General features: G+C 50.8%; 1 protein-coding gene across 1 annotated transcript; it reads left to right on the top strand.

Annotated features, from left to right (window-relative positions):
- Positions 1 to 14,080: 14,080 nt before the first annotated feature.
- EGR3 (early growth response 3) lies at positions 14,081 to 17,954 on the top strand. The gene is made up of 2 exons (XM_074939916.1): positions 14,081 to 14,345; positions 16,126 to 17,954. The coding sequence occupies exons 1-2, from the start codon at positions 14,192 to 14,194 to the stop codon at positions 17,127 to 17,129; spliced, it is 1,158 nt and encodes a 385-aa protein (XP_074796017.1). The 5' UTR covers positions 14,081 to 14,191; the 3' UTR covers positions 17,130 to 17,954.
- Positions 17,955 to 18,457: the final 503 nt, after the last annotated feature.

The raw sequence follows: 18,457 nt of genomic DNA, 5'->3' as shown, positions 1-18,457 counted from the left end.
CCCCAGCTCTCTCACCAGAAGAAAATCTACAGTAGTACCATCCAGAATTACAGAGGCAGGACCTCATCCTGAACAGAAGGCTTAATGGGGCAGCCTACATCTCCCCAGCTCTAAGTGGAACCAGGCCTCGCGTCCTGGAGCCACCATCCTCGCTTCCTCTCTTCATCCATAAGCTGTAATTAAACAGCTCTCCTGCCTGCTCCTGGCTCTTAATGTGGGTCCTGTCATGTCCATCAAAGGCATGAAAGCAAGGGAGAGGCTGCAGAGGAACAGAAGGGAGTTCATGGGTTCCTTCTTGGTGGCAGGATATAGAAAGCTTCAGTCTGAACCCTGATAAACCACCATCTCCTGCTTACGCCCTCCCCACAAAATAAATAAATCAGGAAGCAAGGGATGGAAGAGTCCACCAGAATCACAGAATGCTGAACACTAATCTCCCTGCTGGCTTAAAGCGCACATTCATGCTCCTCTGTTATAACTAGCTGTGGGCCAACCATAGTCCCTTCTCCTGGTGCAGCACCTTCCACTGATGATTGCAAAATGCTTTCCAGACATGAATGCAGAAAACTTCACTTCCCCCCTATGCAGCAGACCAGCCCCAGCATTATTATCCTCATTTCATAGTGAGGCAAGCTGAGGGGCAGGCAGGTTCTGAAACCACTGGTTTTGGGTGGCCAGTGTAAGACATCCCCACCCCCACCCCAGGGGCCTGGCTTCGCAGAGGGCAGAACGCACACAGCCCCCGTTGAATTCAAATGCAGCTGCAGATTCTGAGCATCCTCTGAAAATCAGGGCCAAAGAGTCTCCGAATAAGAGGTCTTCAAAATCAGAAGTCAGTGGCATGCGTGCTTTGCCCCGCATGACGCAACAAGTCTGTGAGGCATCCAGGAATAGAACCCAGGAGTCCTGACTCCCAGCCCTGCACTTTAACCAGGTTGTGCTCCCACTCTTTTGAGGTGGCAGGATGCCCTCAGTAAATCCTGGGCCACTTGTGCTTATTCCACATACTAAGTCATATTTCCACACCGTGGTGGCCAAACTGTGACTGGGTGTTTAAGTGTGTGTCTTTCTTGTTGTGCCTTTCCACCACCTCCATGCTGGTTTAAGAGCTGCTATGTTTGGCTCCTTGTGGCAGTGAGAAAAATCTAATTCTGGCTGTGTCCATTGAATGAGGGAAATAGAATGAGGAAGTCTCTATCTGTGGTTTTGCTAAGGGAACTTTAGTTCAGGTGAAAAAGGTATTTCACTCAACAGCTAAAGAGATACAAAATGTATTACAAGGACAATTAGCGGAATAAACTGTAACTTCAGAATCACTGAGAGACAGTTTTTCCAGTGAGTGTGACAAGTGACAAAGGCTCCTATTCAGTATAGATTCTGCACTGCCATCAACATCATATCTGAACACCTTGCAGCTGTGCATTAAGCAACATCACTGACATCTGTCACGTGGTTTGTTCTCTCTCTCATCCTCTCCCCAGAGGGAGAATAGCGTGTGCAGTGGAGGTTTTGATAGGGGTTTGTTTTGGGGTTGTTTGCTTTTAGATGTCCATGCCGCCGTGTATTTTTGTTCAACAAGGACGGGTTGAAGAAGCGCACCCTATGCTTGGAGCAGGTGTTTAATGTAATGTGTGCTAGGTTATTACATGAGAAGAATTCATGCTTGAAAAACTAAACTGGCTCTTTATTAGGAGAAGTATTTACAGAGATGCTGCAACTGCAACCAGCACTCAAACCATGTGCACACAGACTGCCTTCTTTGTGCCTCCTCCAAATTCTTCCTTCCTGCAACCCGTGCTCCTCCCTCCAAGTTCCACAAAGGTTGCTAAGTCTTGCCTTTTACCTGACGTGGTTTCTTAACACTGCTTTGCTGCTGATCCTGTCTATTCCAGTTTCAACGGGTGTAAGGATGCCTTTTTTTTTACAGGCTTGCCAGTTCCTTCATCATTGGCTCCAGCAGAGCTAACGGAACTCTGCATTTTGGCAGTCTCATGGGCTGCACGGAGGGGTGTGTTTCTACCTGCAGCTTGCCCTCTAAGTACCCATCTCCTTGAATTCTGTTAGCGTATTGGTCAGGCTCTATGGGGACTGTTCTCTGTCCACTTTCACACTGAGGATATCCTGGTGTTTATTGTGATCAGATCCATGCCTTGCTGCCCACAGTGCTATGTGGTGTGTCAGCTACTACACACTCAAGCGGTAAGATCTCTTGTTCCATGGGTTTCTTATCAGCAGCCTGCATTTGCCCACTGGCCTTAGGTTTTTATTGTACATCACCAGCACTTTGTCACATCTATCCAGTCTAATATTGCTGCGTATGAGTGTTGCTGGAATATATTGCAGCTGACTCCATGATCAAATCAGTTGTTGACCTAATGGCATAGTTGCAAATAGGGGAGTGGAAGGGCTGGCAGCCTTCTGCAGTGCATGTACATTAGGAGTCTGTAGATTAAGTCACATTGCAATTCTCCTCCTTTACACTGGAAGGCCCTGTGTCCTCAGTCACTGCCTGTAACTGCTGCTTTTTTCTTCCTGAGGTAGCTGCGGCATTGGAACATAAAGTGGGTCTGTTTTCCACATACCCTATCCTGTTGCCCATGAGCTGGGCATTGTTATTTTTGCCTTTTGTGTTGCTTTCCATAAAATAGATACTGGACCATGATGATTACACTGTTGGACAGTCTGTCTCTATCCTGCTTCCTGGGTTCCTTTAGCTTGAGCCTGCATGCTTGATCTGCACTAGGGGCTGTCATTGTTTTGATCCTGGATAATGTAGCTGCCCTGGATAATTCAGCTATTTAGAGGCATTTCTCTAGAGTTAGATCTGTTTCTTTCAACAATCTCTCCTGTAAACTGAGATCAAGTGTCCTACAAATGATCCTGTCTCTAGTTAGGGAATCTTTAAGGTCTCCAAAGTACATGTGGATGCCAGAGTTCTCAGCTCTGCAATGTAAGCATCTATTCACTCTTCTGCTTCTTGGTTTCAGGTAAAAACAACGAGGAGTCCTTGTGGCACCTTAGAGATTAACAGTCTCTCTCTCTCATTCTTTCTGCTGTCACAGAATTCATCAAATCCCTTTTTCAGCAGTTGCAGTGTTTCAGGTATTATGCCTGGCAACAGTGTTTCACTCACTTCTCCTCTGTTTTACCCAACCAGGTGGAAAAAAGCTTTTCCATCTTTTTCTCATCTTTGTCCCCCATGGGTCAGCTCTGTACACAGCCTAAATTTTGTTTCCATTGCTTCCATGCTTGTGCAAGGTTTTTTGTCTGGAAATCCAACATTCCCAGTGATTTAAGTCCCTCCATGCTGCCTATTTGTTGTGTTTCTAGGTGCTGCTCTGTTTGCCTGTTAATAATACTCTCTGCCTTGCTGTGGGATTTGCTAGACCACCACTGCTACCATGATCCATGTTGCATGCTGGGTATTAGCAAGAGAGGACTCTGTGCTTGTAAAACTAAACTGCCTCTTTATTAAGAGAATTATTGACGTAGATACTTCCACTTCATCTAGTTTTCTAGCCATGTGCACACAGACTGATTTCTTGGTGCCTCCTCCAAACTCTTTCCTCCTGCAACCTGTGCTCGTCCTTCCAAGTTCCATGCAGGTGGCTCCAAAAAGTGGTGAGGTTTGTGACGCTCCTCAGTTCCTATGGGAGTTTGTTCCCTCATCTCGAATCAGCCCCCAAGAAAGTTCTGTCTCCTGCACAGCGGAGCTTTACCCTCCTGCTAAGAAGTTGTGCCTGAGAAGTGGTGTTGTCTCCCAGAATCTAAGCTCTGGGTTTGTAGGCAAAGTAAAGCATTTTATTCAAAGATCTGACATCTCCGTGGGCCACGTCCTGCTGCATTTCATCCTGGGGCCTGTAGTCTCTGTGAGCGGCACCTTAAGGGTGATGGCAGCTGGATCCTGCTCCATTTTAAATCAATGAGGTGGGGCTCTCAGACACCCAGCAATTTATCAGTGTGGTCCTCAGCTTATTGAAATTCAGGTACCCCCTTTCCCTGATTGGAGTGAAGGAGTCAGGGCTCTCTGTGGAGGATGGTGTCAGGGAGCAGCTGGAGGTTTTGGTGGCCAGTGGAGGGTCCCATTGCCACGGACTGCTGCTTCTGAGTATTGGGGGAGTCGAAAGTTCCCTGCAGAGTTAGGAAAACTCTTGCTGCGGTATCAACAACTGAGCAGCAAAGGAAGCCTCAAGGGAAGCGTCTCTCTGTGTGTCCGTGTGTGTTGGGAAGCATGTGTGTCTGTCTGTGCGTCTCAGTGTGTATGTGTGCACCGTGGGAAATGTGTGCCCGTGTGTCCTTGTGTCTTGGGAAGTGTGTGTCCTTGTGTATGTGTCCGTGTGTTTTGGGAAGTGTGCATATGTCCAGCCCCCTCCTGCATTGCCTACACACTCCTCCCCGTCTGAGTGGCTTCTTTCTCGCCTTTGCTAATACAGTTGCTGCTGCCAGCCAGCTGCTAGTGCTGCCACCTTCAGGGATCATCCCTCCCAGCTGCAGACAGAACTTTCACTCAGCAGCGTTTCCTGCACAGCTCTGGACCTGAAACTGAACTGGTCCTGGTGTCCCAAGCACTGCCAGGTCGCTGCTCCGCTCCCATGGCCTCAGCTCCCCCTGCCCAACGGCGTCAGTGAGATGGCCTTGCCGCTGTGATTAAATGAAATGGAGCTGTCCCTTCCTGATGAGATCCTGCACTTGGATGCCTGACAAACGACCAGCCTGTCTTCTGGATCCTGGGACTCCTCTTCTGGGAAGAAACGCCCCAGTCGAGTCAGGAACAAGAAGCCAAATCAGGAAAGTCATCCTGCTGGCATGGAACGACTGGATAGTTAGGGGAGTGGGAGATCCAGCAATCCCATAACCAGCCTCATGCTTTACCTCTTGTCCTGACATGCAGTGTTCATTTGCACTCATATTCTGGCCTACCTGAGGTCATAATGGGATGGGAGCCTAAGTCATCCAAGCAGCAGAGGGCATGTAGTTTCCCCAGGCCAATCAAGAGGGTTATGTTAAAAACAGCCCAGAGCATGCCCTCCATGTCTTGATTCAGGGAAGATATGTAGAATATCTGCTCCATAGGGTTTGAGAGAGTCAACTTTGGGTAGTTGTACACCATGGTTCCCTCCACTCCCCCTCCCCCCCCACCCTCGGCTATGGTTTTCCCGGCAAGCGTGTAGCTTGAAGCCAGAATTTGGCCCACAGATAGTAAGGAATAAATTAGTTTGTGGTATAACTCCCTTGAAATTACACTCGGGATTAATATAGCCCTAAATCGCTACATTATTATTGTTATATATGCAAGCATGTTGTGCCCATCACCATGGTATCTGGGTGCCTTACAAAGCTACGCATACGGTTATGTGTAGAATCAATTGCTGTGGTCATAACAGCTGTACTGAATGAGATATCTGGACAGCCCAGGATACAGGTCCCAGTGGCCACCAGCTCCGCCTGTCAGACAAAAGGTTGACCTGTCCTTGTTTCTTCTGACTGAACATGGCAAAGTTCATTTTCTTTTCATCAGTCACAAGCTCTCCCAAACTACAGCTGTGTTATCTCCGACCCATCACCCAAGGTGATGTCAGGAAATGAGTCACAGGGACATTAGGTGTGCTGCACATCATTGGTTTGGAAATCCCAGTGCCTGCTGACCCAGATGCTTCAGAAGAAGGCAACAATCCAAAACAGTTCACCTCTCCAGCTGTGCAGTGGGAGCCTTGGAGAACTGGTGGTGCTGCTCCAGAATTCAGTGGTGTCTGTCTAACTATCCCACGAGGAGCATCCAGCAGAGGTGCCTTTTAATGAAGGGATAGGTGACAGCTGGGAACGTGACAGACTTGCTTCAAAGCCTAGTGTAGAATGAAAAGCAAGAAAGAGAAATCGACAGTGGTTGTCAGGAAGAGCTGGCATCGCAGCCACCATGTCATTATAATCCTTTCTGGTGGCTCTCAGTTCCTGCCTCTCTCCCTACTGTAAACAGAGCCTGCCGCAGCCATTCAGGCAGGCGAGACAAGCTGTCCCGAAGCTCAGACATGAAATGACGGACTCTAGCTTCCTCCTCTGGGCTCTTTTTGTCCCGCTGATGTGATCCTATGGTTTGCAAAGTGAACAGTTTGGGGCCCTGAAAAATAAACACACCCTATTGCCTTGCCCACCTGGTGGTTTCTGAGGGCTTAAAGATTCGATTCAGGCTCCCTTTTGTTCTCCTTTTCCCCTTCTCAAGGCAGCTTGAGAAAAAGAGTTTGTATAGAGTGACTACCAAGGCAGCCGCCACCGAACATGGCCCAGAGTCAGCTGTCTTAGCAGCTTTCTCAGGGCCAGGTGTAGGACTTGACGGAACAGGTGCAGAACCAGTGCAGAAGTTCAGAGCCAAAAGTCTCAGCATTCTGTGAATACAGGAGTCTGAGGCCTAGTACCCCAGCATTCAGGGCCAGAGATCTCAGCAACCTGTCAATACAGGTGACCCCGTCTCCTCACAATATGGAAATGCACAGCCATGTGCTAGGAACATTCCAAAAACTCAGAACCATTATGGGAAGTTCACCACTTGAACCAAATTCCCTGAGAAATAAGAAGGCATAGAGGGACATGAGGGGAGTCTTCTATTTCTGTCTCTAGGGACATTGTTGGTAGGGGCCATTTCTGTCTATTCAGGAAGATGATTGTGGGGCTCTTCTCTGTGTGTCTACATGGTGGCGTGTCTCTCTCTATAGAAGATCAGTCATGCTATTCTCTCTCTGTATGTACTTTTTAGTTGTTACTTAGATGACAAACTAATTAGTTCCCCTTTTAAAACCCCCAGCTGTGCTCTGTGAATACCCTCAGCAGCATTCTCTTTCTCCCCTTGCTCTGCACCTGCAGGAGTTTCAGCAGAACGAGCAGTACATGAATCACCCTCACACCTTCCTGCACAGATCAACTTCTGCTAAAATTGCTGGGCAGCGGCAGGGCTCACGGTCACAAGACCGAGAAAAGTTAGGGAACTCACACGTCAGCTGACAGCCAGAGCCCACACAGCTCAGAGGTAAAGGCACTGCAGGGTTATTAATATTCAAAGTTTGCATTTTTGGTGGTGGTGGCTGTCCCCAGATCTGCAGAATTTTGCACTTGCGTGCTAGACCCTTTCAGCTGGGGAATCACAAACTACTTTAAAAGGGTGAACAAAGGATGGTTTGGTCATTAGGGTACCAGCCTGGGCGGTAGAAGACTGGGGCTCAATTCCCTGCTTTGCTATAGACTTTCTCTGTGCCCCAGTTCCCCATCGACACAATGGGGCTAATAGCACTGCCCTACCTCAGAGAAACGTTGTGAGGTTAAACACATGAAACATAAGGCAGTGACCAGTCACCAGTATGGTAACATGATCCTCTCAACCCCTGTGTAACAGGGAAGGAAACTTAAGGTACAACCAGGTGCAATGACTTGCCCAAGGCCACATGGCCTTCAAGTGACAGAGCCATGAATAGAACCCAGGTGTCCTGACTCTCACTTCACCCCTCTTCTCTAACTATTTAGCCATACTGCAACAGGTGGGTCTCCTAGGGCAACAAAATATTATGGGTAGTAAAATATCTAGTGCCTAGTGATTGTGTAAGAGAATGGAGGGTTGGGAAAGGAGGTTATTTTTCCAGTTTGTCTAGGGCAGCAAAACTTCCTGGCACCAATGCGAGCGACATCAGAGAAGTTTTTTGAGGTTGACATGGCGCCTGGATTAGATGCTGAGTTTGAGGTTATGTCAGTTTCTCTCTCCGTGCTTCATTAACACAGAGAGTTTTTTGAACACGGAAGAAAATAATGTTTGGGGGGATTTCAAGCATATGGATCAATGTTATTAAATTATTATTATGCATTTGTATTACAGTACTGCCCGGAGGTTACAATCAGCATTGGTCCCTTTTTGCTAGGCATTGTACAAACACACAATAAGAGACAATCCCTGCCCAAAGGATCAGAATCGATGACCCTTTTTTGCGGTGGTTTCATGTACACACGCGTTAGTGAAAGTATACAAAATCATAATTAAAGCCTCTCCATTTTCACATATATTTGTCAATAAACATAAAGAAGTTGTCAGCAAATAAATGCGAAGCTGAAAAAAATAAATTTTTCATTTCCCCCCGTGCTGCTCCCCACAGAACTGCCGCATTGAGATATCCCTACAATGTAAAACTGCCTAGGAGCAGAGGAACAGCTGACAGCTAGACAAACCAGGTGCTATTTGAAAACAGCTCAGGAGTTTGGGGTTGCATGTATCTTTTCCTCTTCTGTTTAAACGTGGGCCCTCTCAACCCAGGAAAATTGCACTAGTTTAACTTAAATTGTTCAGTTAAGCCAATGTAAACTTCCGAGTGGATACTCTGATTTCAGCTTCAAAGTATCTTATTACAAGTTGTCTTAAACCAAAATAAACCACTCTTAACCAAAATAAGTATGTCCACACTGGGATTTACACCAGTCGGTTTAAATACACAGCTTAGGTTAAACTGCTGCAACTTTCTTGTGTAAACAAGCCCTAACGACTCAGTAGGCTCTGAACCATGCAAGGCAGGCTTTATCGATCAAACCAGAGTTTCCATATGTTTGTATTATTAGTGGGAAATATTTTTTTCTCTTTGCAGGAACTTGGTAATGGAGAACTCCAAGGCAAGGGGTGTGACTAGCAATGTGAAATGAGTTCACACACTAGCTGATCCATTGCCCCTCCACCCACTGTAGACTCATCATCTCCCCAGGCAGGTAACCACATTGGTTGGTACCATGTGGAACAAAGCCAAGACAGGGGCTGGGCTGCCTGGCACTCACATGGATGCAGGGCTGGAACCTGCCTTTCACCATCTCGTAGGGTGAGGACCGCTGGGCCAGTGCCTGCTTGCTCCTGCACAGTAATTAGGAATGAAAGTCTCATCTGTGTCTGCCAATAAAGCAAACGCTCAGCCCTCCACTATAAAATCTGGTGTGGCTTTTTATTGTTATTTATTATGATGCTGCATTTGGCAGTGGAGGAGGAGAGGCAACCCGGGTGCCAGAGTTGAAGGGGGAGTCCTGATCTGCACACCCTGACCCACCTGCGTGGCTGCTAAGTTCTTGGAAGTCGGGGTGAGGGATCAGGCCCTCTTTGAGGAATCCAAGAGCATCATTTCTGGGAAGTATTTTTATATAATATAGGACAGGGCATACACTGCAATCTGATGCATTCCAGACACACACACACCCTGTCCCCAAATCTGCCCATCAGAAGCCTCCTTAGGAACCAAAGTTAAAAAATGCTGTGTCTGGAGGGGGGCCAAAATTTAGCAGAAGCAAGTGTAACCCACTGGTCAGTGTGTTATGTGATCTCCCTCTGGGCCAGAGCCATGGGGACTATGTGTCTGTTACAGCCCCTAGCCACGGAGACTGGTCTTTTAGTTATAGCTTTTAGCTCCGGAGGTGCCCTGTTCAATCCACAGTGGGTCAGCTAAAATGGCAGCCATCACACAAGCAAAGTCCCACTCCATCCCACACTTTGCTTTGAAGACTGTGGGAATGGAAATCCCGGTTATCTCTGTATGAGTTTAGTGAGAGGGTGAAAAAGATCCTAACCCTTCTATTTTTTTCTCCCAAAGAGCCACATATTCCTTGTACCACTAATGATTTCCTATTCAAAGGTGGGACTATGTAGTTTATAGTGTCATGGTTTGTGTACATAAGGCTTTCCAGCCACATCATAGTCAAGGGACCAGATTCTGATTTCATTTACACCAGCATAAATCTGGAGCAACCCCTTTGATTTCAATGGAGCTACTCCAGATTTACACCAGTGTCACTAACAGTAGAATCTGGTTTAAAGTCCTTCTCCCAAGGAGTTTATAATCTAAACTGAACAACTGAGATACACAGTATAATACAGTGATTCTCAAACTTATGTACTGGTGACCCCTTTCACATCGCAAGCCTATGAGTGCAACCCCCCTTATGAATTAAAAACACTTTTTTTATATATTTAACACCATTATAAATGCTGGAGGCAAAGCGGGGTTTGGGTTGGAGGCTGACCGCTCATGACCCCCCACATAATAACCTCACGACCCCCTGAGGGGTCCCAACCCCCAGTTAGAGAACCCCGGTATAATAATTCAGATACAGGAGAACTCAAAGATTGGGAGCTGAGCCCTCTGTTCCATATGGAGCCATAAGGACTGCAGGAACAGGCCATAGTCAGTGCAGGGAACAAAGCTGGAAGGAGAAAAGAATTGGTTCCTTAAAATTCTGCTGCATCTGCCCCCAAGACAGTGGGAAGCGGGAGTGTTTGGTGCCATTCCTGGAAGGATGCCCTCTATGTCATAGCCCCCACTCCCAAAAGCTGGCTACATCCATTCTGCACAGGGCAGGGCAGTACATGGCTTAGTGTTTTATACTTCAGGCTGTTCAACGAGCAGAATCAACACCACCTGTCTCCCCAGCTAGACCAATGGAGTAGGGTGACCAGACAGCAAGTGTGAAAAATCGGGACAGGTGGGGGTGCGGAAATAGGCACCTCTATATGACAGAGCCCCGAATATTGGGACTGTCCCTATAAACTTGGGACATCTGGTCACCCCAAGCAGTGTACTGCACGTGGGTCTTGTGGGGTGAGGCCTTAAATACGCCAGTCCCGTTTGCTGAGTGTGGGCATTACAGATGCCAGGGCTCTTACTCAGCATGGAGGTTCTGCAGAATATCCCCCCCGGGTGCTGCCCTCTAGCCTGCTGGCCCAACCCAACCTCCAGGGGCCGCATTTCTGCTCTGCCCCGGGTGTGAGGGAGTGGGGTGGGAGGGGGCTTGCCAGAGGCTGGCTGCACCCCGGGCCATGCGTGCAGCCCGGGGCCAGGCGAGCCTTCCGCTGGCCCCGGGCAGGGCGCCTGTGCCATGGGCTGGGGCAGCGAGCCCAGCCCCGGGTCCCTGCAGGGGGAGCGGTCCCAGGCCGGGAGGGGGCAAACCCGCCCCCTCCCCTCCGGGCGGCTCCTTTAAAGGCTGCCAGTTCCGCTCCGTCTCTTTCCACTTGTAGCCGGGGAACCGGAACCCGGCTGCCATAGAAGGAGCTGGAGGCGGTGCCGGATCTGAGCCTTGTATGGAGCTTCCCCTGGGCTGCCTGCCCGGCCGGGCCTCCTCCTCCTGCCGCCGGGGCTCCCTCCCCTCCCCGCCTGGCTGCAGCGGGCCCGCGGGCCGAACTGGATCCGGAGCGGGGCAGAGGCCCCCTACCCCAGGGGGGCAAGCACCTAAGGGGGCCGGACTCCTCGCTCCCCTCCCAGGCCCGGCTCGGGGCTCCTTCCCCCTCCAATGCCAGCATTTAACGGGGCCCTGCTCCACCCCTGCAATTCAGGGTTACCTTTCCCAGTGCAAACGCCTCCTGGGGTAAGGGCCCTGCAGAGCTCCCCCCTCCAGGCAATGGGGCACAGTTCCCCTCTCGGCACTGCAAACTCCTAATGGGGCAGAGTGAAGCGATTCCCCCCCCCCCCCCCGGGGCAGGGCTACACCCCCTCCCGCTAGTAAACATCTAATGGGGCATGTTCCCCCGCCCCAAGTTTGCAGCTGAGAGCTCTCCCAAACTGCCCCTTAACTTAGCCCCTAGAGGCAGGGGGTTGCCTTTTTCCTTTTTTTTTTCCCCTCCCCTTTTTGGTTCTCTGTTTGTACAGCAAGCAGCAAAATGGGGGCCTGCTCCAGGACTAGGGCTCCTAGGCGTTATGGTCATTCAAATAAATAATATAATTAGGGTGCGTTAGTTACACTGATGGGGACAGGCTTGCCTCCCAATGGAGGAGTTCAGGGATCAGCCTGACGTGCCCCTCCCTTCAAACATCCAGTGAGACATGCTGCCCCCTCCCCGTGTGAAATGTAGTACCCCATCCCCACCCATAAATGAAAATAATGGCACATGTTCACTCCCATCCAATGCCCCCAAAGAGTTCAAGGCACTTCCCCCTAAAAGAACAGGCATGCTTCTGATTATGCAGGCCCGCCTCAAGAATGCAATTCAGGGCTCCCTCTGAAAAATAAATCGGGGATCTAAAGATGCACAATCAACCCCTCTGCCCCTCCCCCCAAAGTGTGCAGTTCGAGGTTCATCCGCAAATGCAGAAATCTCATGCTGAATCCTCCTCCCTACCTCCTCAGATTCAGATTTCCTACACATGGATTTCACTCGCATTGCAAAGCTGGCCCTGCAGGAATTGGGTAAGTGGAGCTATTGCAACATAGAATTTTTCCATACATTTGCTATATAACTCGGAGGGTTTTATTTAAAGATAGCATCAGTTGGCACACTTAGCACGAAACCACCTAATTACTGACGCCTTGGAAGTGCCAAACTTTGAAGGGGGAGGGGAGGTTAAAAATCGCAGGCGACCAACGAGTGTAACCAGCTTTAAATTATGCAAAGTTCTCCTGTGCATAATATCAAGGAGCGATGGGCAGGGGCTACTGGATGCAAATTAATTTATTTATTTTTCCTCTCCCATGATTAGCTTTGACAAGAAATCTCAAATCTGCCGTGACTTCTGCAAGTTCAGCACCTTCAAGCCAGTTGTTTTAAATATTTCACTCCCACAAAACACTGCCCGACACTGTGCAATGGTACCTCTCTAGCTCACCTTTCTTGGTTCCCTTGGAAATGAAACCATTTTCCTGTGGCCAGTTTTGCTTCCGAGCGTTCTGTGTGCACAAAACCCAACACATTACGCCTCTACTTCCTCAAGATAAGATCCTGGTTCGGACCCTCCCTATCCAGACCTACCTATTTTAACGAGGAGGGATAGCTCAGTGGGTTGAGCATTGGCCTGCTAAACCCAGGCTTGTGAGTTCAGGCCTTTAGGGGGCCATTTGGGGCAAAAATCGGGGACTGGTCCTGCTTTGAGCAGGGGGCTGGACTAGATGACCTCCTGAGATCCCTTCCAACCCTGATATTCTATGAATGCGTGGAGTTAACATATACTTGTGAATACTAATCCCTAGGATTGATAATAGGAATAATCGTACATCCATAGGAATACTAATCCATAGGAATATCTCCCCAAATGAAAGTGTTTCTTTGCATGCAAAAAGAACAGGGGGACTTGTGGCACCTTAGAGACTAACACATTTATTTGAGCCTAAGCTTCAAGTTAGGCACAGTACTTATGTCCTGTGTATGTGCATTGGCAGCTTAGCAAAGTCACAATAAGCAACGAGTCCATTCCCATCCACGACAACTGTGCTTAAAACACGGCTTGCTTTAAAAACACAATCAGGGGGCACCCTTGGCACGCGCCTGATTCGTTTGTTTTGCCCTCCCTGTTTTGAAAGGGGGACCTGGGCTGGGCACGGGTAAGTTCAGTGGCTGGAGCTTGTCTTTCAAAAGGGATCGCGAAGTCCATCTCAAAGTCACGCAGGGCGCTGTTTCTTTTGAAAAGTCCACTCCGGCTGACGGCGGCAGAGAGGTGCCTCTCTAGCCGTGCCCGAGGTAAATAATAATAATAATTAATAATTAATAATAGCGAGTGCCTGGTGCACAGCAGCGCTGTCAAATGTTGACCCGGGTTAGGCAGGACAGCCGGTCGCCCAGAGGTGCTTTCAGAGCTACACAGCCGAAAAGGAGACTTTTTTAGTGCACCGAGGTGCTTGCAAAATCGTGCACCGGGTCCCTCGCTTCGCGTCGCAGTTGCAGAGCAGCATTGGCTGGGGCGCTGCTTCCTGCTTTCTAGTTTTCCATTGTGAGGAGCTTCCATTGTGACGTCTAGCTCTCGGCAGGGCTTTGTCTGTCCATATATGGGCAGCTACGTCACGGAGCTTTCCAGTGCCTCACATAAATAGGCTGTGGATTTCCCTGGCTGAACATTTGGGCCGCAGTGAGTGAACCTGCTCGCAAGAGAGGGGGACGGAGACACAGCGAGAGAGACAAGGAGGGAGGAGGGATCAAATACTCCCACCGGCTTCTACAACCAGATCTGCAAGCCAGATCACCCCCTCCCACTCGAGGAAACACCACCAAGGACCCACTGAGGATTGTACCCCCATCCCTCTGCCCCCTCCTCTGCAAACCACCCCCAACTCCCCCGCCTACCCCCTCCCCTCAAGACCCCCCCTCCCCCACCCCCAACTTTTCTCTTGCATGATTTCCCCGGCACGGATTTGCCACTCGGATCGGATGCCGTTTCACTGGGAGCTGAGCTCAGAGCCGCACTGAACCTGCTTCTCCTCCAGTGCTATGACAGGCAAACTCGTGGAGAAGCTGCCGGGGACCATGAACACTTTGATGAACCAGTTGCCTGACAATCTGTACCCAGAGGAGATCCCCAACTCTCTGAATATCTTCTCCAGCAGCAGCGAGTCAGTGGCTCACTACAACCAGATGGCTGCAGGTAAGGGGAAGGGATATATGGGGAGGAGGGGGTAAAGGAGGAGGGCGCGTGTTGTGTGTGGGGTGTGATGGAGCCTAGAAGGGAAAGGAGACGGTGGGGCTGGATATCTTTCCCCCACCCACCCACCCATCCAGCCCCTTCTTTATGTGTTTCTACGCGTTCGCTGTCTCCGTTGCTGCAGGGCTTTCCTTCGCTTCTCGGGGCTGTAGTGGGGAGTGGAAGCTGCCAGGCAGAGAGGTGGCCGGTAGGATGGCTGTGCAGAATCGCTGGGGGGTCGGAGGGTGGGCAGCGGGTCCCGAGGTGCAGGCTGAAAGGGGCCATCTCCAACCAACCCGGGCGCTACTCAAAGTCATGGATGCTTCCCCTCGGAGAGGGATAGTGTGTCTATTATACGTGCGTGTGTCAATGCAATGTGACTCTGTGTGTGTTAGATGTCTCTCCCTCTGTGTGTGTATCTAGCGCTGGATATCGATATTTGTGCGGTGTCTAGATTCCATAGGGGTTAATCCGGAGTCTGCTGCCCATTGCTGCGTTAGGCACTGGGGAGAAATAATCCGGCACGGACTTTTAATGGATATTGTTGTCAGAACGATAAGGGTGTGGGTGTGTGAAAGCTATTTTCCAACATGGGGATGCAGCGGGAGTGGTGGGAGCAGGGAGCTTTCGGGGGAGGAGGAGGAGGAGATGGAGCAAACCCCTGGGGAGACAGGTGAGCCTGTAAGGCGGAGAAGCGGTGGCTCCGCTCTCTCACCCCACCCCCCACCCCACCCCACCCCTCTCCCGGGCCAGGAGTACTTGGGTGCTGGTAAAGTTGCCCCGGCTGCTGCTCTGGTTCCTTCCGACTCGATTTCTTGCGGCCGGCAGGCGGGGGGGCGGGGTGCTCTGGAGCCTCGATCCCCGCTCAGGGAGCCGACCCGCTTCTGCCGCCCCCTCTGCAGCCCCCTCTGCCCAGATCCGAACCGCGGTAGCTCTTGTGTCTTGCCGATTCAGTCCGTTGCAGGATTGCAACTCCACAGCTGCGCTGCTCGCTCTAAAACTCCCTGGTATCTTCCATAACTGGGCTGGACGCAGAAAACTCGGCAAGTTTGTAAAGCGCTGGTGGCCGGACACGGGTCCCTTGGAGTCCCCAGCTCTGCCTGTGGGGTGGCAAAGCACCTGGACACCAGTAGAGAGACCAGTTCGCTCTTGGCAGCCTGAGCCTACCTGTAACTTCAGGTACCTGCTTCCTCCTGACCCACCTTGAGGGCTTTCCTGGGCTGTCGCCAGACAAGACAACACAATGCGTGTCTCTCTAGTCCGCGTGCGTGTGTGTGTAGCTGTCACACCTAGCGCTGTCTTTGTGGAGATGTCTATGCAGTCTATATGTAGATTGTCCCAGCTGTCTATAACTGCGTGTGTGTGAACACCTATGGGTATGTATTTGTGTATCAGTGTGTATGTGTGAGCACAGGTGTGTGGATTTGTGGCTGTGTGTGTGTCACTACACACACATGGATACACATGGCTGTGGGTGAAAGTACCCATAGATGTGTATAATACAGATCTCAGCCAAGCTTCTGTTTAATTTCCCTGCTTGTTACCTGGGCAGTGGTTTGGGATTGAGCCGCAGTTCTAGGTAAAAGTCCCTCACCTGGGTATTTCTCGCCCCTCTCTGGGTGTCCCAGATCTTAGATCCCGTCCCGTTTGCCCTCCGCCTGTTCTATCCAGGGCCCCAACGTTTTTGCCTGCACCACTCTCTAGACGCGGCGTTACTCATCCCCCTTCTCTTTCCTTTTTGCAGAGAATGTTATGGATATTGGATTAGCGAACGAAAAGACCAACCAAGAGCTGTCGTCCTATTCGGGTTCTTTCCAACCCACCCCTGGCAACAAGACTGTTACCTACCTGGGGAAATTTGCTTTCGATTCCCCGTCCAACTGGTGTCAGGATAATATTATCAGCCTCATGAGCGCTGGGATTCTGGGGGTGCCCCCTTCCTCCAGTGCCATCACCAGCACCCAGACCTCTACAGCCAGCATGGTGCAGAACCAGGGCGAGGTGGACCAGATGTACCCTGCGCTGCCCCCGTATTCCACCTGCAGTGACCTCTACCCGGAGCCAGTGTCCTTTCACGACCCTCAAAGCAACCCAGGGCTCACCTATTCCCCCCAGGATTACCAAGCAGCCAAGCCAGCCTTGGACAGTAACCTCTTCCCCATGATCCCAGACTATAACCTCTATCACCACCCCAACGAGATGGGCACGCTCACCGAACACAAACCCTTCCAGAGCTTGGATCCCATTCGGGTCAACCCTCCCCCCATCACCCCGCTGGAGACCATCAAAGCCTTCAAGGACAAACAGATCCACCCCAGCTTCGGCAGCCTCCAGCAGCAGCCCCTCACCCTCAAACCCATCCGGCCCAGGAAGTACCCCAACCGGCCCAGCAAAACCCCTCTCCACGAGCGACCCCACGCGTGCCCGGCCGAGGGCTGCGACCGGCGCTTCTCCAGATCCGACGAGCTCACGAGGCACCTGAGGATCCACACGGGCCACAAGCCCTTCCAGTGCCGCATCTGCATGAGGAGCTTCAGCCGCAGCGACCACCTCACCACCCACATCCGCACCCACACGGGCGAGAAGCCCTTCGCCTGCGAGTTCTGCGGGCGCAAGTTTGCGCGCAGCGACGAGCGCAAGAGACACGCCAAGATCCACCTGAAGCAGAAGGAGAAGAAGGCCGAGAAGGGCTCCTCTTCCTCCTCCCCGCCCGTGTCCTTGGCCCCGGTGGTCACCACCTGCGCATGAGGCTCCCGCCCCGATCCCTGGTCCCAGTGCCTCCCAATTGCTGCCTTTGGCAAAAGCGCAAACGTGGGGATCCCTCACCAAGGAACAGTTGGCAGTGCGCGCGCCTCCCCTCCAGTCCCCGCGTCGCCGGGGTGGGGACTTCGCTTTCAATCGGATCGTCTTGATCCGAATCGGCTGCGGGAGGGGCGCGGGACCCCCCCCCCCACTTCTCCCAGCGGAGCGTAGTGGGGGGCGGGTGAGGGGTTGCAGGGCTGTGATGTGCCTGCTGTGGAAAGGCATGCGGTGCACAGCGAGGGTGGCGGCGACGGGGTCGGGGAAGCTCCCCCGCTCCCAATACGCGTACCCCACTCCTCCCCCCCTCGCTACTCATTGGAGGTGGCGGGGGGAGCGCCAAAGCGCAGTGCTTGCTGCCCGTTGAGACTGTGCGTCCCTGTGTGTGTCTGTGACTCTGAGCTGAACTGGGCTGCTTCGGTGTCAAACCACCCCCAAAGGACTCTGGACCATGGAGAGAACCAAGCCACCTCTTGGACACAGTGGGGACCTTGGGTATCATTGGAATGGGTGGCCTTCCGGCTGAGCTAAATGTTTCTTACAGAAATGCCTAGAATGATGCTGCTGCTGCTTCTGGTCTCCTGCCCCCTCCCCTTGGAGCCGCTTCCTTTATGGTTTCCTGGTCTCTTCACTACTTGTCTTCGAGGCACCTCCTCTGATGTGCTGGAGAAGGGATCTGGCTTGGGATCAGCTCTTGGCTGCTCCAGATTTTTCTTCACGGGTTTATTTTTTAAACCGATTTCCTTTACAGGTTCATCCTCTGTCTCCTTCCCCCCCCCCCCCTCTTCCACCCAAAGCATCCTCCCTTCTGGAAGGAAGGAAGGAAGGAAGGAAGGAAGGAAGAAAGAGGCAATCCCTCTAAATTTCACCATTTCACTCCACTTGGTGTTTTAGTTCATGTCACATTTAGTATGAAAAACCTTGGGAAGAGGGGGAGAAACATCTTTCCCCCTTTCATCTGGATGAGAAGAGGTTGTTGCCATTTCTGTTCTTGTTACCATCTCTACAGCAGTTCTGAATTAAAATATAATAAAAAATATATACAGTATGTATTTGTTAATGTCACTATTGGCTTTCTAGTACAGTACCAACCATATATAAAGGTATCTACGTATTTACAGCTTTAATGTTTTATTTATGGAGAAGAGAAAATAACTGTCAGGAGTAAAATTGTCGCTCCAAACTTTCCTCCAAAGGGAAGATGGGGGATTTGTATTCAACTAAAATCCTCTTTTATCACACCCCAATCCACCTCCCAGTTGTCCTCTGTAAGCAGC

Source organism: Natator depressus, chromosome 26, assembly GCF_965152275.1.
Source record: "Natator depressus isolate rNatDep1 chromosome 26, rNatDep2.hap1, whole genome shotgun sequence".
NCBI lineage: Eukaryota > Metazoa > Chordata > Testudines > Cheloniidae > Natator > Natator depressus.
This window is presented reverse-complemented; position numbering and strand designations above follow the sequence as displayed.